This window comes from Trachemys scripta, chromosome 8 (genome assembly GCF_013100865.1).
Source record: "Trachemys scripta elegans isolate TJP31775 chromosome 8, CAS_Tse_1.0, whole genome shotgun sequence".
Lineage (NCBI taxonomy): Eukaryota > Metazoa > Chordata > Testudines > Emydidae > Trachemys > Trachemys scripta.
In genome coordinates, this window is record NC_048305.1 from 66,916,256 (window position 1) to 66,942,367 (window position 26,112).

General features: G+C 38.3%; 2 protein-coding genes across 5 annotated transcripts in view; one reads left to right on the forward strand and one right to left on the reverse strand.

Annotated features, from left to right (window-relative positions):
- The first annotated feature begins 782 nt into the window (after positions 1 to 782).
- On the forward strand, positions 783 to 19,941 carry AKNAD1 (AKNA domain containing 1). Of its 2 annotated transcripts, XM_034779272.1 has the most exons (18): positions 783 to 2,158; positions 2,921 to 2,980; positions 3,455 to 3,596; positions 3,814 to 3,965; positions 4,072 to 4,131; positions 4,568 to 4,701; positions 7,029 to 7,194; positions 7,940 to 8,112; positions 8,589 to 8,691; positions 9,309 to 9,415; positions 10,046 to 10,149; positions 10,298 to 10,442; positions 10,907 to 11,007; positions 12,710 to 12,832; positions 14,738 to 14,824; positions 16,523 to 16,607; positions 17,423 to 17,570; positions 19,097 to 19,941. In XM_034779272.1, the coding sequence occupies exons 1-18, from the start codon at positions 1,007 to 1,009 to the stop codon at positions 19,229 to 19,231; spliced, it is 3,177 nt and encodes a 1,058-aa protein (XP_034635163.1). In that variant the 5' UTR covers positions 783 to 1,006; the 3' UTR covers positions 19,232 to 19,941. The 2 variants fall into 2 exon arrangements, with proteins under 2 accessions (XP_034635163.1, XP_034635164.1); XM_034779273.1 differs by lacking the exon at positions 14,738 to 14,824.
- A 5,213-nt stretch (positions 19,942 to 25,154) lies between these two features.
- STXBP3 (syntaxin binding protein 3) overlaps positions 25,155 to 26,112 on the reverse strand; it is a 49,500-nt gene continuing 48,542 nt past the window's right edge. For all 3 annotated transcript variants that reach the window (XM_034778767.1, XM_034778769.1, XM_034778768.1), the window contains one exon: positions 25,155 to 26,063. In XM_034778767.1, the coding sequence (XP_034634658.1) occupies positions 25,963 to 26,063 (101 nt within the window). In that variant the 3' untranslated portion in view covers positions 25,155 to 25,962. The remainder of the gene's footprint in view (positions 26,064 to 26,112) is intronic.

Here is a 26,112-nt window from a genome sequence, read left to right on the forward strand (position 1 = left end):
AGTCCCAGTCCCACTGAGAGAGGGGAGAGAAAGAGTCAACTTATGATTTGAGAAGTCAATAGAGGAGTTGGCATGTGCCCAGAACCCTTTCAAAATAAGTGATTGAGAAGTATAAGACTCACACATTTAGAACACTTACGTGAGGCTATAAAGGTGGGGGATGGCTCCTAACTTCCTCTCTTCCTTTCCAGCACCTGTTTGTACAACACACTAGCAGCACTCAAATAATACTGATAAAATAATACCTATAAAAGTGAAAGCAACCACATAAGTTCTCATATGAAGTGTTCAGTGTAAAATTAAAGGAATTTTTGAATTCCAGCTCATTAGAAAAGCTATTTTTCTTAAGGTGACCAATAGCAAACCGCACTGTACTCAGACTGCTCTGAGTTGTGCTGGCAGTAGTGGCCAGCAAGGTGTAATTCCAGCATCTGAAGATTGCTCTTTCTTCTCCCAACGCTGCTATATGAGTAGTTGGCTGGTTAAGATGCCTTTACTGCTGTAGTGAGGACAGAATCTAACCCTGTGTGTAGAAAAATCCATCTTCATGTTATGCTGATCTTGGCCCTTATTATGCATAAAATAGGTGCTTTTACTGTTCTTGGCTCCATTACTAACTTCATTCATTTTTATTTAGTTTGTAAACACTGCAGTTTACAAACTAGTAAAGACAAATATCCTGGTATTATAGACTGTGGGCCACATCCTTTCCCCAGTAATTTGATATTTGTGTAACTCTATTGACTTAAATAGAGTTGATCCTGATTTATACCAGTGTAACCGAGAGGAAAATCAGGCCCTTTATGTACATGTCTCCCACTGAAGAAGACTATGGAAGTTTGTGTGGAGAAGGACTGCAGGATCAGATCTAAGATATATGCTTATGCTTTTACTTAATATATTGTAAGATATATTTAAATGTGAGCTAGTTTTCTCATGTATTACAGAACTTGATACATACAATAGTAAAAGCTCTACATGAAAGCTGAGGACCAATGAAATGTAAATGGAATATAATCAAGACATACAGATTAGGACAAGTAAAAGCAGACAACATCACCATCTGAAAAAACAAGTGAATAACATATTATTAGATAACTTTGACTATCCTGAGGATGCAACTGATGAGGAGCAAGAAGACTTACCTTATGATGGAGACCTAGAAAGAACTTATCATCACAATAATGAATCGAATAATTTGAAAGCCTGTGTTTCTGTAGAAAACATTTCTGATAATTTCTTAAATTTGACCTGTTCTGAAATTAACAGAAGTTTAAAAGAAGAAATAAATTATGAAACACAACAGCTATCTCAAGAAAAGGTCTTCAGCCACCGTACACCCGCCACAAGAACAAATGGAATAATGATTGAAATGGCAATAGAAGCTCCTGTGAGTGGCATGCCTTTGGAGACAGAATTATCAGTTGGAGCTTTTAACAGCCTAGATAGGAAGGAACATTTCACCAACTCAAAAATTTCTGATGTTCTTTTGCGTCATTTTTCCAAAGAAGAGTTATCAAACACAAGCCAATTAATTGATTGTGAAACTATCCCAGAAACATCCTTTACTGAAAGTGTTGATGAAACCGTCCTCACTAAAACTAGGATTTCAGAATGCACCAAGCACACTTTACTAACAGAACAATGGGCAGAGCATTTTGAAGACTATCATTTAAACAGACAAGAAGAAATATCTGAAGATGATTACAAAGATAAAAATTTGCTAGATGAAAATAAATTTGTTATAGATGACAGTGCTACTTCTTATGGTGATGAGAAAGACTGCATACAAGAAAATTCACAGTTGATAGCTGAAAATGAAGATACAAATAATTTCCAAAACATAAGAAAAAATCACAGTCACCAAAAAGGTTTGTTTGAAAGAACAGGTTCATCTCATGAACTCAAATATGGTCAAGGCCAAGTTAATTATTGTCTTCCTGACTTCTCTAAAGTTGCTCCAAAAGTCAAAATACCAAAAAGAAATAACAGTGATAAATCAGCTCCCATAATTAAAAGAACCAAATTCTCGCCTAATTTGGTTGGTAAATCAGCAAATGTGAACAATGTTTTAGAAACTATGAATTATTTTGATTCTGTTGAAGTAAAGAATCAAGAAGAAGAAATGAGAATTCCTGAACTTTTACAACAGCTAGAGGTAAATGAGATCTTTTCAGATATCAGTCCTGGATTTAATAAAATATTTATGCCAAGGGAAATGAAAGAGACAGTCCATCAGAGCCGATCATGAGTAGTCCTATATGCAAGTGGTTCCACTGAAGTCAGTGGTTCTACTAATTTAATTAAGAATTACTTATACGAGTAAAGGATTGTAGGATTGGGCTTTCAGTCTACAACTTCCATAAACTGACATATTTTATGATGTTATAGAGTGATACCTTAATTATTAATAATTTAAAAGTTTCCCTTCAAAATATTATGAAATTGGTTATAGTCAATTTCATTTTTTAATTCTCACATACTTGCAAAACGTTGTTTCTAATACTCTAGGAAAATGTTTAAATCCCGCCAAAATTATTTTAATTGAAATGTTTAATATTTTAAAGAAATAATTAAAGGTTTGTTTTCATATTGTGTTTTACCCAGATCCTATTTACGTCAATGGTGATTTTGCCAATGGATCTTTAAGATTTATAAATGTCTTTGAGGATCACCTATGCTACCTGACTGATTCCCTTTAAATGATTTGTTCCAATATTTTAGGATTTCCTTTATTCTGGTTGTAAATAGATCATTTAACGGTCACTTTTCATATCTAGACTCAGTCATTGAGACTACTCACATGTATAAAGCTAAGCACATGCTTAAATCTTTGTAGGATCAGGGCCTTAGTGTATAAGGAAGACTTATTACAACACATTAATACTTTTTTTCTTTATTATTTCTGGATTAATGCAAGTTGCTGACAAAACATGCTGAGGCTCAGAATCGTATTGATCATTTGAGGTTTGATCCTAAGGTAAATCTACCAGAATATTATAAAATCAGATAAATTGTTTAGGAGAGCTTTTTCTTAGTACAGTATATTTTCTCTCTAAGGGTCTGATATGAAGCGTATATTCTACTAAACAACCTTTTATATTATTGTTCCTATTTATAGAACTTCTCTAAAGATAGATTTGGCTAAGTAACTTGAGACTTCTAGATGTCTAAAACACATACAGTGAGAATAGGCCAACTAGAAACATACATGTTCATAAGTTGGTGTGTTTATGGGAAATAAACACAGATATTCTGAAATTTTTCAATATGTTAATAAAAAGTGAAAAATAATGTATTCCATATTTTTATGTGTAATTTAAATAACTCCTTCTAACCAACTTCTGTAAGGATATACAGTATTAAAATAGTTTCCTTTTAGCATTCCAAGTAAATATTTTTATATATAAAGCTGTTCTTTTATTTTAAAATATTGTTTTGTATATTTTAACAGATATATACTCATTCAGCTTCTCCTAATCCAAACCTTTCCATTCACTCAAGATGTATGGGTGCAGCTTCTGAAGAGTCTATATTTCATCCCCTTACTGTTCCTATCCAGCCTCTGCTTGGTTTGTCCCAAGCATCTTTTTCAGGTAGTTGAAATTACAGTGGTTATACAAATAACAGAGGTTCCTTATTTTACATAATTGTGCACTTTGTTATTCTGTTCCATAATCATAGAAACATAGGACTGGAAGGGACCTCGAGAGGTCATCTAGTCCAGTCCCCTGGATTAATGGAATAATAATCTGGAAAGCTGTATACAGAAATCCAGTTGGTACTTTACTCTTTATTTTCATTATGTTATAGGATTACAATCTGGGAGAATGATTTCATCATTACCGTCAGCCAATTCAGCAGGAAAAGTACACTGTTTAAATCCTAACTTGATGCAAAATACAACAAAAGGAGAAAAGATGTCTCAAATGCTAAAGGAGCAGGCAGAGCAACTGAAAGCTAAAGTAATATGAAAGAGATTTATTTCAATACTTACTTAATATTGATGCTCTTGGTTTTTTTTTATGAAATCTAAAATCCCAAATACAATCTACCAATTTTCTATTGAAGGTGGAAGAATTTTCTAAATGTATAATGCAGGAGGCCTTCCCTTTGCAAGATCGCTGTCTGGTAAATTATTTTTTTCACATGTATTGCAGGGAATTGAAATGTGCTTTAAATGGCATTGGACCTGTATTTATTGTGGTGAAATTTTCAGTGTTGTTCAGAAAGATATATTTAATAACAAATTAAACTCTTTCCTCCATTCCAGAATTAAGTTATAGGCATGAAAAAGGCCAAGGTGAAGTTTGAGACTGACAATATGTGTCTGAATCCCCTAGACTCCTTTGAAAATCTTAAACCAAACTATTCATGAAGGCAGCCCTTACTCAGGGAAATTGCCATTGAAGTTATTATGAGTTTTGTTTGAGCAAAGACCTGAATCAATACCCCACAATTTAACCGTCTATTTGTACATCTGCTGTGGACCACAGAGTGTTGTTAATTGTTCTGTCCAATTGAATAGTAAAGTCATTCATTATTTACATCTCTTTTATTGGTGAAGGTATTAAAAGAACTAAAAGGATACCTGGACACATTGGAACGGAAATATTTAGCCACTAAGGAGGAGCATCGTGGTTTACAGCTACAGCACTACAATCACAAATCCATAAGTGTTGGCGAGTTTGATCCCGACAGGTCAGAGATGCCTGCTAAATAGTATGTCTGTATGTCTATGCTCCCATAGTATATGAGCACCTGGCAGTCATTAATTAATTTATCCTCACAGTATCCCTGCGAGGTACAGAAGTAATATTGTTGCACATTTTCAACCTGAGGGGCTAGTCAAATTTTGGGGCCCTGAGGATGTTCCAGTTGGATGTAGAAATTGATGGAGTCTGGTATTCACTTTGATGCAGTCTTGTTTAGTTACAATGAATGTGCAAAGTCCTGCTTCTCCAAACACAGGAGGAGCTCAGAACAAAAGAAGCAGTTTCGTAGCTTACAGCAAAGCCTTTTCAGACAACAGACCCAAAAGTGCTCTCCAGTTTTTCCCAGGGTCACACTGTGCTCACAGGTGACTTCATGGCTCTCTTGCCTTTTTTTTGGCCGTTGCCTCTCTGACTCCTCTTATTGATTCTCAGTTTCTGACAGTTAGGAAGTTTTTCCTAATGTCCAACCTAAACCGCTCTTTCTTCAATTTAAGCCCACTGCTTCTTGTCCTATCCTCAGCCGTTAAGGAGAATAATTTTTTCTCCTTCCTCCTTGTAACAACCTTTTATGTACTTGAAAACTGTTATCATGTCCCCTCTTGGTCTTCTCTTCTCCAGATTAAATAAACTAAATTTTTTCAATCTTCCCTCATGGGTCATATTTTCTAGAGCAGTCTCCAAACTTTTTTGATCATGCACCCCTATCAGTAAAAAAATTTTGAGCACGCACCCCCTGCCATGCCAGCTCTACCATTTTTGCCGAAGCAAAAAAAAAAGAAAACCCGCTCGGCTCCCGCCCGAACTGTCAAAGCAAAAAAAAAAAAAAACGCTCCTCCTGCCGCGCATCCCCAAGGCTCCTCTTGCGCACCCCATGGGGTGCGCACACCACACTTGGGAGACCACTGTTCTAGACCATTTTTGTTGCTCTTCTCTGGACTTTCTCCAATTTATCCAGATCTTTCCTGAAATGTGGTGCCCAGAACTGGACAAAATACTCCATTTGAGGCCTAATCAGCGCAGAGTAGAGCATAAGAATTACTTCTTGTGTCTTGCTTACAACACTCCTTCTAATACATTCCAGAATGATGTTTGCTTTACTTGGCAACAGTGTTTCTCTGTTGACTCATATTTTGCTTGTGATCCACTATGAACCCCAGATCCCTTTCCACAGTACTCCTTCCTGGGCAGTCATTTCCCATTTTGTATATATGCAACTGATTGTTCCTTCCTAAGTGGAGTACTTTGCATTTATCCATATTGAATTTCATCCTAATTACTTCAGACCATTTCTCCAGTTTGTCCAGATCATTTAGAATTTTAATCCTATCATCTAAAGTACTTGCAACCCCTCACAGCCTGGTATCCTCCGCAAACTTTATAAGTGTACTCTCTATGCCATTATCTAAATCGTTGATGAAGATATTGAACAGAATCAGACCCAGAATTGATCCTTGTGGGACCCTACTCAATATGCGTTTCCAGCTTTACTGTGAACCACTGATAACTACACTCTGGGAATGGTTTTTGAACCAGTTATGCACCCACTTTACAGTAGCTCCATCTAGGATGTATTTCCCTAGTTTATTTATGACAGTTGTCCCCAACCTTTTCAGGGTCATGCCCACTTTACCTCTGTCTGCACACACACACACCCCGGGAAGCAGGCCGGGAGTGGGGCCGTGGCTCCCAGCGGGGGACGGACAGACATGGGCAGGGGCAAGGGGGCTGAGGCTGGGGCCAGGGCCAGGAACAGAGCTGGGGGTGGAGCGGGGCTGGGGTGCGCTCCCTCCCTGCTTCCCATGGGGAGTGCACCCCCCCACACACATTCCTCTTTGCCCCCCCGAGGGGCGTGCCCCATCATTTGGGAACCATTGGTTTATGAGAAAGTCATGCGAGATGGTATCAAAAGCCTTACTAAAGTCAAGATATACCATATCTACCGCTTCCCCCATATCCACAAGTCCTGTTAAAAGTTATTAAGTTGGTTTGACACAATTTGTTCTTGACAAATCCATGCTGTTAGTTATCACCTTATTATCTTCTAGGTGTTTGCAAATTGCTTAATTATTTGCTCTGTTATATTTCCAGGTACTGAAGTTAAGCTGACTGGTTTGTAATTCCCCGTGTTGTCCTTATTTCCCTTTTTATAGATTCAAGCAGTTAACTGTGGTTTAATTTAATCTATTTAATTTTGTAATGGTATTGTTTTATTTTTGGACAGTGCTGCAACTTTGATACTGCAGTGATATACAAAAAGCCAGAAGTTTATTGAAAGGCTGATTATATAACTCTGTGTTTTGTATTTGGCTTTAGAAAGGTGGAGGGGGAAATATTTAGGCTTGGTATGCTGCTTGAAGATGTCAAAGAGAAAATTGATGACAATATATGTAGTCCATGTCCATCTTCATTCACATCTCCTACATCTCCTTCGCTCACGCCATGTGAATCTGTGTGTTCATCCTGTTCTCATCTTCGTGAGGTAACTCATCAAGTTCTATAATCTACAGACCAAACTCTTCTTTCAGTTACACTGATACAAACCCCATTAATTTCAGTAGGGTTGCGCAAGTATACCCAAGAAGAGAATTTGCTCTTATGTTTCTAAGAGTGAATATCTTGCTACAGTGCAGAATGTTAATTCAAAAAAGTAATGTATTTTATTCCTGAATGTAAACTTTAAGATATCTCATTAGCCATGTTGATCAAAACCTAAATATGTGATTACAGTTGTGTTGGGGGAAAAGATTCCCAGTCTCAGTGGGGGAAAAAAATTGTTTTCAGAAAAGCAAAATAGTCTAATCTTTGCAAAAATTTAAAAGCAGTTTTTGCAAGTGAATCACTGCCATTTAATAGAGAAAAGCTATGAAAATGGTAACTTTCTGCTTCAGTGAGATTCATAAAAATCTCAGTTTGGCTCAAAGGATCAAATTCTTTTGTGTCACAGAAAACTGGTGAAAATTATAACGTTTAGTCCTGGATCATAGCTTGCAAAGTGGAAATTGGTGGTTTCCCACTGTTCTACATGTGACCAAGCTAAATGCTTTCTAACTGTACTAATTGTTTGAAAATATCATATGAATTCTGATGATTCCTCCTTTGAATCCTGAATTGCATAGATATTCAGGAAATCTTGGATTGCAGGAGGCAAGATTTTAGGGAATACAATAAATGACAATCTATTGTACATGTCTTTATGCTATCTATAATATGGTTATTTTGTACAGAGCCCTGTGGTTTCAAGCATTAGTGATCCTCCAGAAAGGTCTGCTACTGAAGTGAATTTTCATAATAATGAAAGGAACGAGGGAGAGAATAGAAGTCATGCAATCGATGTGATCCCAAAGAAAACCAGTCAGCTTTCTTTACAAGATGACAATTGTGATCTTTTTCCTAAAATGTAAGTGTTGAACTTTCTGATAGGTATTGAAGTCATTTACTAAAATGGATTTATAATTACTTATTAAGTATGAAGACATTTATTGAACGTATCTGATCAAATGTCCACTGAAGTCAAAATAATATAATTAATTTAACTGAGTGTTAGATCATGCCACTGCATGGCCTCGATTGTCACCATAGATATTCAAGATGGAAAAGACATATTGGGGGACCTGATCCAACAATCCTGCCAGTGCATAATTTTTCCCTTCAGTAGTTTTTTTTTAAAACAGGTTGAAGGTATGTCAATATCCAAAATCACTACCTATTCCATTCTTTAGTGACTCAACAGAGTATTAGTATATTTCTGTGTGTTGTATCTTTGTTGAATCCAGCCCTGATGGAGAATCATATGATGATAATCTTGCTAAAAAACAGTGTTTTTAATATGTTTGAAAAAACAGTATTTTAAAATAAAAATTGCTTTTCCCTTAGCCAATTGGGATTACAAAAAAGAGATGCATCTGCCTATGTAAAAGGAATGGAGCCCCTTGAAAAAGCAGAACTGCTAGCAAATAAGCACTCTTCAGATGTAATGGTACAAGGTCTATTTTCATGCATAATTAAATTTTTTGGATGAACTTGTTTGTTTATTTTATCCAATGGGATAATTTATTTTAGATTATATTCTACTGTCCCAATGTTAAGTTTGCACAACAAGCCAACTCAACTGTTGTCATTGTTGAGGTACTACAGTATCTCAGAACATTGCTGTACAAATGCCAAGTAAGATGATTCAGGTTTAGGAATGTTGCTGTCAAAACTTGTGAAGCATTCATACTGTGCTTTGATTCTGAGGGGAACTGTTCTGGAAGAAGTTGCATAGGCAACTATTGGATTTTAAATAGTATCATTTGTGCTTGTTTAGGGCTGCAAGGAAAAAAACATGAATCCTTGCCAGATCCACTGAAACCTACACTAACAAAGTCATTTCACCTTTGTGTCTCACTATAGAATGGGGATAATGTGCAGACTCTGTGCAGTCCATTTAATATAGCCTAGAATTGTAAGTGGATAATAAAGCAAGAAAAAGCATTGCTAAAGCCATGGAAAAATTATATCCAAATATATGTGTTACTCACATTATATTTCTTGAGAAATACACAATAATGTGAATAAGTGTATAAAAATCTTATGTTCTGGTTTGTGGTACAGCAGTGCTTCCTTGCACCTGTGGCAGACAATGGGCCTGGAGGCCTGGAATCCCAAAGGCAGCTTATATTAAGTCAAAAACGTAACACTAATCAAGAAAACCCAAAAGGGTAAGTGCTTTATGTATTTTGGCTGATTAAAAATATTTGTAAATGGCCAAAATGAGTGTATGCATTCATGGATACAAGTTTTGCTGTTGGACTCTGAAATTTAATGCATAGTGGTAGGCTCAATTCAAAGTAAAGCTGGTTGTCTTTGAACATGGGAAGATCTGGTTGGAAACAATTATTGTGTTTCTACATTTTACACAGGCAATAAATCACACAGGATGAAATCTTGACCCTATTAAAAATAGCAAAACTTCCTGTGACTTCAATGACAGCATTTCTCTCAGTGAAATCCAACCCTATCCAGAGAACTAGCACAAGGCCTATTACATCACATAAGTTCCACTTAAACATTATTTTGAGGGCTTAAGTAGAGCATAGGTCTTATGTTGGCCTTCTGCATGGAAGTGAATTTCACCCACGGTAACTAAAAGTTAAGTAATAAATTAGTTCTACAATTATATTAAAAATATTGGAGACAAAATCCAACATCCAGATTAAAAAAGGGCCTTGCCTGAACAGTGAGAAGCACAAGTAAAAGAGACACATTTGTGTAGACCTTCAGCATTAAGTTTGGTTGTTTTACTTACTTTTATCATATTAGTACTTCTGTATGCTGTCTTGTTTATTCAGGAGTTTAAACTTTTGGCAAATGAAATCTCCACCCAAAACCAAGTCTTACAGTATGTGCAATTTGGAACACAAAATTATTAATCTAAATGTGCAGCAAGAGCAAGGTAGGAGAAAGAGGAAAATGCTTTTATTTAATAATTTGTGTCGTTTCAATAATTTTATTCCATTTTATTCAATAATTTGTATAATTTCATAACTCTGATAAAACTCACCCACTATCCAATTCTTTCTTTTTTCCCCGGATCATTTTAGGCAATTTAGTTCATCCCTCAGATCATTGTTTTTGTGAAAGGGTAGAAAGCTGTTCAAATGCACATGAAGCTGCTCTATATCCCAAATGGAAAATACACTGGTCAAAAAATGCAAACAAAGAACTTTGTTCCTGTTCTGTCAATAGGTGAGCATGTGCTGACTATCGCTCTAAGCTCCAAAACAAATCAAAACATTAACAAACTTCAAAAGTATTCCAGAGGGTGCTATTAGAGTAATTGTGTCCTTCTAACCATTGTGCCTGTCTGTGTTCATGTGTGCACATGTATATAAATGCACACACCTAAGATTTCTTAAGTGCTTTGCTGAATAGAGGTGGGGTTACTCACATGCTTAACTTTAAACACGTGTTTAACTGTTCTGCTGAATCTGGGTTTCAATGCCATGATCCATACTATAATTCAAGGTGTAATGTGATTTTTTCCCAAGATTAGACCATTTAGTATGGATATAGTTCATATGATGAATAAATCTGTTTTTCCTGAATTAATAATTTGGCAATATTAATACCATAGGTATTAATGCTCAAAAACTTTTCATACAGTTAATATTTAATTCAGATCTTGTACTATTTTTGTTTTTATCATGTAGAAATAAAAAGACAGAGGACAGAAAAACTGATAGTGAAAAGTCAAAATGTGGAAGGTATTCAGTCTTCATTCAGGAAAAAGCAGTGGAGCTAGATTTGTCAGGTACTAACCTTTGTAAGTAGAGATTGCATACAGTGGCCAGAACTGTATATTTAACTACTGTTGAGTCCTTATAGTAATTTGATGTCATCTCACAAGACCTTCAGAGTATGAAGATCTTAATGGACTTTTACCAAACTTTACTGGCTAGGCTACTAGGACCCCATTTTCAAACAGGCTTTCAAAAAAGCACCCATGACACTTCCATGTGTAGAAGGGCACTGGTGTGTACAAAATTCCGTTTTGCTCATGCATGTGCAGGTTTTTGTATATGCTAACTAGTACACTCCCAATTTCAGCATATCTCTGAGGATAGTTTGAAAACTTGGCCCCTAAAGTGTTTCAAAATTTCCGGGCCAGATTATTTCCTCCCCAATGAAAAAGAGTGAGGATTTTTATGAGAAAATCTCTGCCCAGCATCCCTTGTTGAGATTATTCCCCATCATTCTGCTGATGGGAAGGAGGGTGGAAATGCCGTCTTAAACCTTATGGATCCTTCTTACAACCCTTGCGGCCTCCCCAACTCCTTAACAGCAGTGTTCCATTGGAGTCTCACTGCCAAGGATGTCCCGTGCCCCATTGGGCAGGGCAGCTCCCAGCTCCCTCAGGAGTTCAGTTAACTTCTCTGGGGGCAGAGGAAGGACAATAGGCAGTCTTTCTTCCAGCCAACCCTGACTCCACACCCACCCACTGCACTGTCCTGTATCGAGGATGGTACTGTGAAGGTGAGCGTACTCCATGTGTGAATTGGAAGGCATGAGCTGTTTCTGGATTTGATTTCAGATCAGAACATGTGGGCTTGTCCCACCTGAGTTCTGGGATACTTTTTGCCCCTCTTTTCTCTGTGATGCCTTTCCATTTAGATACATATTGATAACTAATACTTTAACTCTATTACCAGTGCTGTTATATGGATCAGCTAGTACAGGGGTAGGCAACCTATGGCAGGTGTGCCAAAAGCAGCACGCGAGCTGAATTTCAGTGGCAATCACACTGCCCGGGTCGTGGCCACTGGTCTGGGGGGCTCTGCTTTTTAATTTAATTTTAAATGAAACTTCTTAAACGTTTTAAAAACCTTATTTACTTTACATATAACAATAGTTTAGTTATATATTATAGACTTATAGAAAGAGACCTAAAAACGTTAAAATGTATTACTGGCATGCGAAACCTTAAATTAGAGTGAATAAATGAAGACTCGGCACACCACTTCTGAAAGGTCGCCGACCCCTGAGCTAGCACAAGGTGTTATATGAGTGCCACGCTCAATACTCTCTCCTCCACTCTCTTTTATGGTCCCCTGGGTTTCCACTGGTTCTGGAGAGGCAGGTCAACCTTCAGCAATTTTAAGGAAAAAAATTACTGAGTCAGACCTCAGTGGGACAACCTACCTTAGGACAGGAAGCTTGTCTTGTGTAAAGGCACAGGCCTGACACTGGTGAGATTCGAGTTCAGTTCTTAGCTTCGACACATATGACTTTGTGCAAGTCAGTGCATCTCTCTGTGCCTTAGGTCCCCATCTGTAAAATGGAGATGATACTTCTCTCCATCACAGGGATGTTGTGAGGAGAAATTCATTAATGTTTGTGTGACACTCATATCCTAGAGTGTTGGAAGCTATGTGGGTACCTAGATATAAAGCTACAGCACCCAGCTTATGAGCTGTAATATTTATGTAAGACCTCTTTGATACAATTTCTTTTAGGCAGTGATTCAGAAGACATCTCATTCTGTGATTCCTTTCATGAGTCACACAGTGATGAATTTCTGGAACACAAGACTAAAAATTATAAATCACGTAGAGCAGGATTAAAAGAACAAAGCAAAGGTATAGTGGTTTCATAGCTCCAAAAACATGTTTGTGTGGAAATGTTGTTTGCAGTGTAATATTTTACCTATATCACTTGTTTGCAGGTCTCAGATGGAGGTGCAATAGGGGAAACAGAGATTGGTTTAAACTTGGGAATTATAAAGAATTTGTTCAGTCCTGCACCTTATGTAGAAATAAAAAGCTCAGTTCAACTCGTGAGTATAGTGTGTTGCCAAAAAGGTTACAAACTACAAGCTAAGCTTTACATGGCACAGACCCATGAGTGGAATACACATAGGGACTAGCACTCGAAGAAGAATTAAATATTTAGTTCCAAAGCTACATAAGGAGCAGTAACCCAAAGTCTAGCCTCACCTCAGTTCTTCCACAACCACAGTGGAACTGTCCATTTTTCACTTGGTGGGAGTGATGACATTTCCAGTTTTCCACCAACCTCTTCAAAATGCCGAAGTCACAGGCACCACCACTATGCCAGCAGTCATTTCCTGTTGGCCGCCTATACAGTGTGGTCTAGAGAAATGAACGGAAATTCCTCAGTTCTTATGCCACCTCTGCCACTGACTTGTGTTAACTTCAGCAAGTCAATGAGAGCCTGGTTTTCAGAAATGTCGAGCACCCGCAGCAACCTTTGAAGTCTCTTAAATCTCTGACTATTTCCTCATCTGTACAATGGAAATGATGATACTTATCTGTTTCACAGGGCCAGAGTGAATATAAATTAGCTAGGTTTGAGAGTGGTAGCCGTGTTAGTCTGTATCAGCAAAAAGAACGAGGAGTACTTGTGGCCAGTAGCATAGTTGGGGGGAAGCGGGGCAGCGGCCGCTCCCCCACCGAGCACAAGTGGCACCTTTTTAATTTTACTTACCCAGGAGCAGGAAAAAAAAAAAAGGCGGCACCCGCTGCAGCGCTTTTACTGACAGGGCGGCGCTCCGGGTCTTCGGTGGCACTTTGGCGGCAGGACCTTCACTTGCTCCGGGTGTCTTCGGTGGTACTGAAGCTTCATCGCCGAAATGCCGCCGAAGACCTGCAGAGCGAGTGAAGGTCCCGTCGCCGAGGTGCCGCCGAAGACCTGGAGCGCTGCCCCATCAGTAAAAGCGCTGCAGCGGGTGGCGCCTTTTTTTCCCACTCCCCCTCTTCCCTCCACCTGGCTACGCCATTGCTTGTGGCACCTTAGAGACTAACACATTTATTTAAGCGTAAGCTTTTGTGGGCTAAAACCCACTTCATCGGATGCATGCAGTGGAAAATACAGTAAGAATATATATATATATATATATATAAACACAGAGAGAACATGAAAAAGTGGGTGTTGCCATACCAACTATAACGAGTGTTATATTTCTTGAGAAACTGCTGAATTAGAATTAATTTGCAAACTAGACACCATTAAATTAGGCTTGAAAAAAGACTGGGAGTGGATGAGTCATTACAGAAAGTAGAATTATTCCCCCTACTGTTACTCACACCTTCTTGTCAATTGTTGGAAATGGGCCATCTTGATTATCACTACAAAAGATTTTTTTCTCCTGCTGACAATAGCCTATCTTAACTGATTACACTCGTTATAGTTGGTATGGCAACACCTACTTTTTCATGTTCTCTCTGTGTGTGTGTGTGTGTGTGTGTGTGTGTATATATATATATATATATATATATATATATCTTCCTACTGTATTTTATACTGCTTGCATCCAATGAAGTGGGTTTTAGCTCATGAAAGCTTATGCTTAAATAAATGTGTTAGTCTCTAAGGTGCCACAAGTACTCTTTGTTCTTTTTGATAAATTAGCTAATGTTTCTACATGTTGTTTGGAAATGTAAAGTGTTATGTAAGTGCTACATTGTATTAATGTATTTATTATGATAATGCTAAGTTGTCATTACAGTATGCTTTCTCAACAGCCTTACAATACAGGGATTGGAATATAAATTTCTGCACTAGTTGTCAAAGAAACAAATGCAGCAGGGAATCTGACAAGAATAATATTGGTAAATGATTCCAGACTATTGGTCTTAATTATGTTTAAAAGATTTTGCCTGGCAGTTATGCTTTATAGATCATGTGCAAACTTTTTAAAGACACGTTTATAGATAGTATAATGAAATGTACAATAACAAACTGAAGTCTGATCTGATCAAGAAATGGATTTGGCTAAAGAGGGAAGGGCAAAGAAGAGAGCCCACCATTTTGAAACACTGCTGGAATGATGATATGAGAAGCAAACGTACTCAGGGAGTCTGAGAAATGCATCTAGAGTTAGGTTATTTTTTATCCTTAATGCAGGGTTCCAAAGTGCTTCACAAACTATGTACATAGAGCACCAATGAAATGCACTTTGGAATTGCGTAGTACATTGGAAAAAAATGGCACAGTGATCACCAGGAACAATCTGGACTGTTTTCCCTTTCTAACTTGACTTCCAGTTAGTGGGTACCTCAGAACATTATTAACTTATTTATAGCTAAAATATGGGTGCTCCTTTCCATTTTCCTGTTTGATATTTAGGGGACCTCTTAAATGTCTGTTCAGAACATGGGGGAGGGGGGGCTGTTAAAGAAAGTATCTTGACTTCCACAGCTTATACATAGCACACATAATAAAAGGTGGAAGAGATGAATGAAATATGTTGGGTACAGGGGGAGAGGAGGCAAGGAAAAAAGACAAGAGGCAGATCAAGATATTTCATCTTTACCCCTTCTTTCTCTGCCATTTACTTCAATTTCATGTCATCTTTTTACTGCATTCCTCCTCCTCCTTTGTTTTTTGCCTTTTCAGGATTTATTATCCTTCTCATATCAGGTTTTTTGAGCAATCATGCAGTACAGGACTTATTCCTAGAGATTGTTGATGCATTTGCAAGCAGTATTTCCAATCTCAAATATTTAAAAATTATGAGTCAGGCCCCCCACAAAAAGCTTGAGATTTTAAAAAATGATACAATTTTTAATTCTTTTGTCTTCTCATTTTGAAGCATTTTGGGTGCACTTAGGTCACAATTTCATTCTTTTCTCCACAATTATAAGGGCTAGAAAGATAATTTTTTAAATTAAATCTGAGATTCTCAAGTATTAAAAAAACTTCTGCAACTGGGGCTTTAAGACAAACAGCAGTCATGATAAAGACATGATAAAATCATGCAAGTTGGCAACACAGTGCATGTTTAAAGAATGTTGGGTTTAATTGTTAAATTGATTTAGTAAAGAAATAAATCTTTTGGATATTTTTGTTGGTATTCTAATGAAAATTAGAACTAGAGTGGGCCTTTCCAGTGGAGATATTTTTGCAGGGATTCCATTGACTGGAGCTGTGGCGTTAGCAAATGTCAGGTCACACAAGGATCCTAAGAGCCAAGGCTGTGGAATAGTAAACTGTTAAAATCCACTTTGTGTTGATGAACAATTAGTATTTAACTGTAATACATAGGGGCGAAAGAGGTACAGCGTCAAGACTGTATGATGCTCTCTGGTAACATACCTAAAAACAGACAACTGGCTCTGATCTTTTAACGTTGTGTGCACGTAATTCCATGCCTAATTTGTCTGTTCCATTACTGCAGTTGGCCATGGTAACTGAGCGCACACACTTTTAAAAAAACAGCCCATTCTGTCATTTGTGCTAAATATAAGAAAGTATAGTTTTCTATATATTTGTTATATTTTGTTTAATTATGGCCTCCAAAATTTCAGCTTCTTCACAGAAGAAAAGAATTGCCGCCAATAGTGCTTGTACAAGTAAGCAACCAGATCAATTTGTATACAGACTTTCTGACAAGTAAGTGTTACCAGTAGCTTAATATAAATTAGTATCACAGAAGATGTGACTATTGAAGATATAGTGTGGGCCAAATTCACTAATGTCATAAGTGGCACAACTCCATACCTATGCAATATGTACTATATATTAGAATAGTAGTCACTAATGAAAGTAAAATATATAATGTAAATGCAATTTTGAACAGATTTAACTAGATTTTTTTCTGAAACTTTTTGATTACATGGAAGAACTAGAAATTTAGCTAATTCTTTTAGTATAGGATCCAGTCAAGAGGTCTCTTTTCATTAACTAAATGTGTCATTATCATTCCAGATAACAGTCCTGGCAGGGACGTTGTGTATAGGAATAATGATACTGCAGTACTATTTATCCATCTCAGAAATGTCTTTTCCTATTTTTACTTGTTACTAATATTAAATTATATCTGGAGTATATGAAGTAGGACAGGTTCTTAATTATAGTGTTGACAATGTATGCGGAGGTAGGGAATGTTGGCAAAGAAATTAAATAAATGAAAAGCTTTTTGGGCTTCTCTCCTGCTTCCAGAGCAGGCAGTGCTAAACATTCTAATGAGGATAATTTGATGATGCCAGATTCCCTGAAGGTTTGTTTGTCTGTGACTATAAGATGTATGTTATAAATGTAACACTAACTATGCAGTTGTATTTTATGATTAAACAAATGAAGAACTCTACTGAAATTATGATGCAAGGATGCTAAAAAGTTATAGACATTGAACACACATTATTTAAACACATTTTGTTTTGTAACTATAAAATGTTTTTGTGAATATTTTATGTATTACCTTCTAGAGACAACTTAGAGACTCCCAAAACCTGCTACTCAAGGATGTATGATACAGTTATTCTTTCACCTCACTACCTAGCCAGCAGGAAGGTTTATGGAAGTAAATCAATGGTCAATATTAGAAACAGACACACCAGTTATACTGACACAAAGGTAAGAATTTAGAATGTGATTTTAAAAAATGTCTAAGTGACTCGGGAGCAACGAGTCCCACTGACTTTCAGTAGCACTTTTGAAATCTCACCCATAGATGCTAATGATTATAATCCAACTTGTCTTGCATTCAGTGCCTTGTGAGGTGCTAAAGGTGTCTTGTTGGCTTTTAAATATGAGTGTGTGTTATTTATTAACGTGTCATGTTGAAACTGGCTTATTCTTAACTTTTTTTTTTTGCTTCAGTAATAGTAGGTTCCATTTACTCCAATAAAACAAATATATCCCTAAATAAACTTCAGCACAAGGCATAAGTATTGTCACTGACCCAGCTGCAGGTTGCCATTGAGGGAGTTGAGATTCATCAGTCACTCAGAGATCTGGAATGAGATTCTGTGCTATGCCGCTAAAATACACAGCACAGAACTTGCAGCTTAGGTAGACAGGAGGCGAAGGTGGCGTTAAGCCACTTTTACACTTTCCTGATCTGGGGCTGCTTTGTCGCCTACACTGTAATTTAGACAGCCCTGGAGGCCTGTCTAAACCAGAGCAGTCTCCCTGTAATGCCCAGAATCTCCACAGTGCTACATACAGAGCTTCTCCCTCAACACACTTCTCCCTCCCCCAGTATGCCCCTTACACCAGGACTTGGGAGAGGATCCTTTGAAAGCAGTCTTACAGCTGTTGCCTGCAGCGCCTGCACTGGGGGAATCGAATCCTCCCTTGGGCGGATACAGGGATTTTAGGGGTTCTTTTACACAGAGTAAAGGAGCTAAAGCTGGGACTGTTATGCTTTACATACCACAAGCTAAGAAGCAGTCACAGTCCAGGCACTTCATGCACCAGACTGTAGCCCTAGCTGTTTCTTAAATGCCACACTCATGCAGTGGGAAAAGGATACGTTAGGGCTAGCACTATGGAAGTGTGGAAATCCTCTGGGTGCGATGGCTTAAACAGTGTAAAAAAATATACAGTATTAGCTAACTCAGGCCCTGAGGCAGTCCAACACAGGACTCCAGCATCAGAGTAACCTGAAGGGCTTCTCAGTTCTAGTTCTTCCAGTCCACCCCTTTCCTGGTGCCAGAATTCAGTCATGTTGTTGTCTGATCTCATTCAGGATCTCTCTTGTCCTGTCCATTGTCTGTACATTCAGTTGCATCACGCTTCTTAACTACAGGGTACTGCTGGCTCCCTGTTATCAACAGCTTGTGTTCCTGCTCAGCTTTTCACCCAGCCCTTCGCAGTCAAGTTCCAAGCTGCTGCCTCCAGCCTGCTCTCACTGTCAGGCTGTCATTTGGCTCTCTTCTTGAGCCAGATACCCAAATAAACAACCAAAAATCTAAAACGCAGCACTTTTCAAAATACTATAGGGTAGAATTGTTGAAAATGTTACTTAGATCCCAGGTTGAACATTCCTTCCCCTTCTGTTTTTTGTGTTTGGGAACACTTACCTTTAAAGCATATGTATTATCAGAGAAAGTAGATATTAACTATCCAACACTTTGACTATGTTTTATGTCCACCAGATTTTAAACTCTACTTTGGATCATGCAATACAGACTGCAACCACTTTGAAGGAAACTACAGAACGAATGGTACAAGTAGTTGCAGAAGATCTAGCTAAAGTTAAAACTCATCGAAATAAGCAGTTTTTTAGCTGATCTGTTTCAAACATTTGAATTTGTCAGCTGAAATGTAGACAGAACTTTGAGTTGTGAAAAATGTGCATTAACAAGTTGTGCAAAAGTTAGGAGAGCAGCTGCCCTTAGGTGTGATATTAGCAACAGTTTAAGAGCAGAAAAACAAATCAGAGTGCCACGTTTATAAACCAAGAGCCCTTGAAAGTTGTCACATCTATTAGTGAAGAATGGCCATATAGCTGACTTCCTTCAGTCTTCAATAATGGTAGATCTTTATAGAATTGCTCTAGGTAACCAAGCTTAGCTGTAGTTTCTAAAATGTGTAATTTGGGGCCAAGAAGATAACATCTCATCCGTCAGTGTGTTCTCAGCAATATCACAACCCACCTCTGTATCCTGCTTGGTATTGGACATCACAGAGGGAAACAACTGAAACCCTTTGTTCCTGGATAATCTTTTTATAATGAGTTTTAGCTGTAACATTGTCAATTTTTGAAGGACATATTCAAAGAATAGTTTGTATTGTTAAGCATATGCTTTTGTGCATCTCAGTAAATGATCTCTCATCACTCCTGTTTATATTCTAAAATGTCAGTATCTGTACTGTGGCATTCTTAGTATCTGTTAGATTTGGCTTTCATAATACAAATCTTCAGCTATTTCAGCATTATGAATACAAAAATTGCAAATGGGCTAAACTCCTCCTATGCCTGTAAGGAAATTTGGCACTAATAAACTGATTGTATATGTATTCTGAAATGTAGTGAGTGGTTTAGTGCATCAAACTTGGTGATTAAGGACCAATCACACACATTAGATACTATTAGCATTCCTTTTTAATAACTTCACACATTAAGGAGACTGTATATTTTGATTACTCCCAAATATGTATGGGTAAAGGGGTAGGGGACTTATATCTGGCCTCAAAAATTGTGACTGTAGTTAAAAAAACAAAGGCCTAGTGTACTGAGCAATACTTGACAGATTGCTTTTACTTTTCACCCTCTAGGGGTGAGTTAAATGTCTGAACAGTGTTGATCTACCATGTCTAGATGTGATTTTGACAAATAGGGAGAAAGTGGTTGAGAATTTGAAAGTGGAAGGCAGCTTGGGTGAAAGTGATTATGAAGTGATAGAGTTAATGATTCTAAGGAAGGGTAGAAGGGAGAACAGCAAAATAAAGACAATGGATTTCAACAGAGGGTCCTGTGGCACCTTTGAGACTAACAGAAGTACTGGGAGGATAAGCTTTCGTGGGTAAGAACCTCACTTCTTCAGATGGATTTCAAGGCAGACTTTAGCAAACTCAGGGAGTTGGTAGGTAAGATCCCATGGGAAGCAAGTCTAAGGGGAAAAACAATTGAAGACAGCAGTTTTTCAGAGACATTATTAAGGGCACAAGAGCAAAATACCCCCTGCCTAGGAAAGATAGGAAGTACAGTAACTCAACATCCTCCTGCTTAATGTTGTTTTGAAGTTATGTTGCTGGTCCATTAGGGAACATGCTCATTTAAAGTTGTGTAATTCTCTTATAACGTCGTTTGGCTGCCTGCTCTGTCCACTGCTTGTAAGATACTGTGGAAAAGCAGTGACTTTACAAGAGAGCATTGCACAAGTTCCTCTTCGCCCCCATCTCCCCCTCCCTCCCAGTGCTTCCCCTGCCACCAAACAGCTGTTTGGCAGTGCTTAGGACTTTCTGGGAGGGGGGGCAAGGACACTGTGCGCTCTGGAGAGGAGGTGGAAAGAGGTGAGCATGGAGTGGAGCAGGGACGGGCAAAGGCAGGACTGGGGCATCCCCCGGCAAAGTCGGCACCTGTTCTTCTTGGGGGAAGCTGCCACGGCGGAAGGTGCTTCCTACCATCCTTGCCTGCAGCAGGCTCTGCCTGTGTAGTGTAAACCAGGGGCACCTCCCAACCACTGTACAATGCCTTGTGTGCCCCCAAAAAATTAACAAGGAGATTAAATCCAGAGTCCTACAAAAAGTGGAAATTGAGTCAAATTACAAAGCATGAATATAAACAAATAACACAGAAGAGAATAAGGTGATAAGTAACCAGCAGCATGGATTTGTCAAAAACAAATCATGTCAAACCAACCTGATAGCTTTCTTTGACAGGGTAACAAGCCTTTGTGGATAGGGGGAAAGGTTAGACATAGTATATCTTGGCCATTCCCAGAGAGTAGTTATCAGTAGTAGTTCAGTCATGCTGGAAAGCATAATGAGTGGGATCAGTTTTGGGTCTGGTTCAGTTCACTATCTTCATCAATGATTTAGATAATGGTATAGAGAGTACACTTTTAAAGTTTGCAGCTGATACTAAGCTGGGAGGGGTTGTAAGTGCTTTGAAGGATAGGATTAAAATTCAAAATGATCTGGATAGACTGGAGAAACAGTCTGAAGTAAATAGGTTGAAAATTCAATAAGGACAAAAGGTAAAATAGTCCACTTAAGAACAAGCAGTTGCACATATACAACATGGGAAATGACTGCCCAGGAAGGAGTACTGTGGAAAGGAATCTGGGGGTCATAGTGGACCACAAGCTTAATTCAAGTCAACGATGTAACACTGTTGAAAAAAAAGCAAACATTCTGGGATGTATTAGGAGGAGTGTTGTAAGCAAGACACAAGAAATAAGTCTTCCGCTCTACTGTGCTGATTAGGCCTCAACTGGAGTATTGTGTCCAGTTCTGGGCACCACATTTCAGGAAAGATGTGAACAAATTGGAGAAAGTCCAGAGAAGAGCAACAAAAATGATTAAAGGTCTAGAAAACATGACCTATGAGGGAAGCTTGAAAAAATTGTGTTTGTTTAGGGAAAGAGAAGACTGAGAGGACACATGAAAACAGTCTTCAAGCACATAAAAGGTTGTTACAAGGAGGAGAGAGAATTGTTCTCCTTAACCTATGAGGCTATAAGAAACAATGGGCTTAAACTGCAGCAAAAGAGGTTTAGACTGGACATTAGGAAAAACTTCCTGTCAGGGTAGTTAAGCACTAGAATAAATTGCCTAGAGAGGTTGTAGAATCTCCATCATTGGAGATTTTTAAGAGCAGGTTAGACAAATACCTGTCAGGAATGGTCGAGATAATACTTAGTCCTGCCCTGAGTGCAGAGGACTGGACTAGATGACCTCTCGAGGTCCCTTCCAGTCCTATGATTCTATGTCCCATAAGATACTGAGATGGTCACAATTCATGCAAAATATTATACACCCTACTTTGGCTTTGAGTGAGCCACTAGCATTTTGTGATTTATATGCAAGTTAGGTGTTTTTGTTTTGTTTTTTTTAGTTTCACTGCAGCATAGCTATTTTTTCTATTAGTTAAAACTAATCACTGACACTGTAGAGAAAGTGGTAAAGCTCAGCAATTTTTTTTTTTTTAAAGATAAATGTTTAGTTTACATGTAATGCAACAACTCTAAAACATGAGAAATTACAGTACTTATTTTTGGACTATAGTATAGTAATCAGATTTCTTGTTAAGCATCTCTGTACAGCCCGTTAATTGGCAATCCTTATTAGCCACTGTTTGGATTAGCCTTTTGCAAGAGCAAAATGCTAGATTTAGGTTATTAAAACCACTTGCTTTTGTTCTATGCAGCTGTAGGGATGGGGGACAGATCATTTAAATAAACGAGAGAGGACAGATTCCTATTAGCATTTTAAAACATAGGTGCTAGAACTAGCGGTGCTGCCGCACCCCCTGGCTTGAAGCGATTTCCATCATATACAGGGTTTACAGTTTGGTTCAATGGCTCTCAGCCCCCCCACTATACAAGTTGTTCCAACACTCATTTTAAAACACCAAATTTTATCATGATTTAAGTCAGGGAGCAGGAAATTGTTATTCAGATTTATTTTAATCATGTTTTGCATTTGTACTTCAATTAGATTTTCTGAAGAAAGGTTCATTACCACTGAAATTAGTTGCAAATCAACATTATATAGCTTTTAGATTAGATTTGGAGACTGCACTATATTCATACACATTTATTCAGATTCTTAACTTTTACATTGTTAGAAAATAGTGAATGATTATTTACTAGCTTTATTTTACTCTAGATTTCATGCCAAGCTGTAATTGGAGGGAAACAACTCAATTGAAATGTACAAGCACATTGGTATTAGTTAAATAAAAACTACCTTTCTGCTGGATACATAAGAGAGAAGAAAGTGTATCCAAACATGTTTTGTTAAAAAAAAAAAAAAAAAAACCCACACACACACCACCACAGCTTTAAATGCAAAGGCAGCATTAACTGTAGCTAGTGAATTGACAGACTGTTTCTGGTTACTGTGAGCCAAGTTTTCAAAGTTATTTAGGTTCCTAAAGGATGCAGATAGGCACCTTGTGGGATTTTAAAAGGGCCCAAGCACCTAACTCCTATTTAAACCAATGGGAATTAGGTTGAAAATCTGGCCCCATGTCCTTAAATCTTGAAAAGTTGGATCTTATCCTCTCCAACATTGTTTTCATTCATAGACTGGAAAAGGAAAACAAGCATTTCCACTTTTTCAACTTTGAATGAACTAAACCTAGGGTTACCATACATCCGGTTTTTCCTGGACATGTCCAGCTATTTGGCAAACCCCTGTCCGGGGGGAATTGCCAAAAAGCCGAACATGTCCAGGAAAAATGCCGGCCGGGCACTTCCTCTCCCGCGGCTGGTCTGCTCCTCCCCCGACTCAGACTTCGGCTCTGTTTAAGAGCCAAGCTGCCCAAGCGCTACCGGGTTCAGGCAGCTCCCATGCCTCTGGACTCCAGCCACCGGCCGGGCACTTCCCCTCCCAGGCTCCAGCTGCTCTGCTCCGGCGGCGCAGGGTCCGGAGGCAAGGGGGCTGCCCGAAGCCGGTAGCGCTGGCTCGAGCAGCTTGGCTCTTAAACAGAACCGAAGTCTGAGTCAGTGGAGGAGCAGAGCAGCTGGAGCCGGGAAGGAGAAGTGCCCGGCTGGCGGCTGGGGTCCGGAGGCAAGGGGGCTGCCCGAAGCCAGAGCGCTACGGGCTTCATGGTTTGCCGGGCAGCCTCCAGACCCTGCGCCCCCAGCTGGGCACTTCCCCTCCCGGGCTCCAGCTGCGCTGGGGAAGTGCCGGCCGGGGGCACAGGGTCTGGAGGCCGCCCGGCAAACCGTGAAGCCGGTAGCACTCAGGCAGCCCTTTTCGCATGGCTGGGAGGGAGGAAGGGGAGTTAGGGTGGGGACTTTGGGGAAGGGGCGGAGTTGGGGGGGGGCCGGGGGTGAGAAAGGGGCAGGGCCTGGGCCCGTGGAGTGTCTTTTTTTTTTTTTTAAATATGGTAACTCTACCAAACCAAATAAAGACAAATATTCCTTCTGCATCTGCTAGCTAAACGGAAACCAAAAATAAAAGCTTTTCTATACAACAGAAATTGAAAGTACTGACATTTGGAAATATATAACTACCCCAGTATTTCCTCCACTATAAAAACTGAAAATATTTAATTCAGTTCAGTGATGACATGTGTAATGGTTGGGTTGACCTTTAAAATAGAATGTATCTTCCCCCCCCCCAATTATTTTTATTATACATTTAAATAAATAAAAGCAGCATCCTTTCATGCATCAAAATCTGAGGAGGGCTCAGTGATTCTGCATATTTTTATTTAAATGGTTAATTACAGGAAGTTTACACTTTAAAAAAATCCAATTTAAATCAGATCTTAAATACTTTTCCTTTTTAAAAATAAACTTGTTTAAAATTAAATTTTGAAATTGACAACCTATGTTAGTCATTGATTTTTCTCCACTCTGATAAACTACTCACAACCACTCGAGTGTTTTTTGTTTTTGTATTCACATGACATGAATAAACAAGAGGGGGGTACTTTGCAATGCATTAGCCACTGTGAAGTGGCACCAGAAAATCTTCATTAGATTATTTCACAAGCAACTCAATTTACAAAATAGATGTACCATGCACACACAATAGTAGGGAAATTTTTTAATAAACCAAAGCTGCTTATTTGTTTTTGTGAAGAACAACATAGGGAAAGACCTAAAGAGTAGTATTACTGCACTGAAACATTTCATATAAGATGGACAAGCATGTTCTCCAGAGTTTTACTGAAAGTAAAACCATTTTCTGTTAGTACTTCCATGATTAATTCCCCTCCCCTCATAATCTACCACCTGAAAGCACCAACAGAGTCATATTTTGCCCTAGGATTTTTTGCAAGACAATATACATTTCCTTTTTTAATATAAATTGTTTTAATTGAATTTTACATATTACAAGAGACATTGCACTTATGTGAAATAATCTTACCATATGTTTATATTTACAGCTTTTGCCTCTGAAACTTCTCTAAGTCTAGGTACTTTCATGTCAGTTTCAGAAAACCTCTCCAGTTTCCAGCATAGAAAGCTTTCATAATTACTGAAAGAGCCATTAGTATATATACAAAACATGATGATTTCTAAATTCTAGAATGATTTCTTGCAGTGGTAAAGATGTCCGTTTCAGAAAGCACTTTACTGTGAAATGCTGTCCATACCCCATACAACATAAAAACAAGGTGTTAGATACTTTTTCCCTCTTCTTCCTGCCCTTAACTCCAAAAAGAAAATCAGCAAATTTAAATTATAAAATGATACTCCATTAGTTGAGGGTGTGTACTTTCCCAAATACATCACTGGAAAAGTTAATTCCATACAAATATTTACATGCTATTTATATTATGTGATCTCTTAATGCATTTTTAATTAATCACTACTGAAACAGTACTGCTTGAACATTACTGCTTCTCTTCATCCTTAATGCAAACTGTATCCTTTGGTTTATTAAGCATCTTTACATCATCCAGCAGTCTTCTGGGTGTCAAAATATGAGTGGAACCTGGTAAAACAGAATACACTTTTAGATGGATGCAGCTAACTATGTATGA

Bases quoted from the DNA above. Each gene is read 5' to 3' on its own strand.
- AKNAD1 (XM_034779272.1), top strand. From the start codon at position 1,007: ATGGAATATAATCAAGACATACAGATTAGGACAAGTAAAAGCAGACAA. The intron at 2,981-3,454 runs GTAAATCTACCA...ATATTTTAACAG, and splicing joins ATTTGAGGTTTGATCCTAAG to ATATATACTCATTCAGCTTC. The intron at 7,195-7,939 runs GTAACTCATCAA...TATTTTGTACAG, and splicing joins CCTGTTCTCATCTTCGTGAG to AGCCCTGTGGTTTCAAGCAT.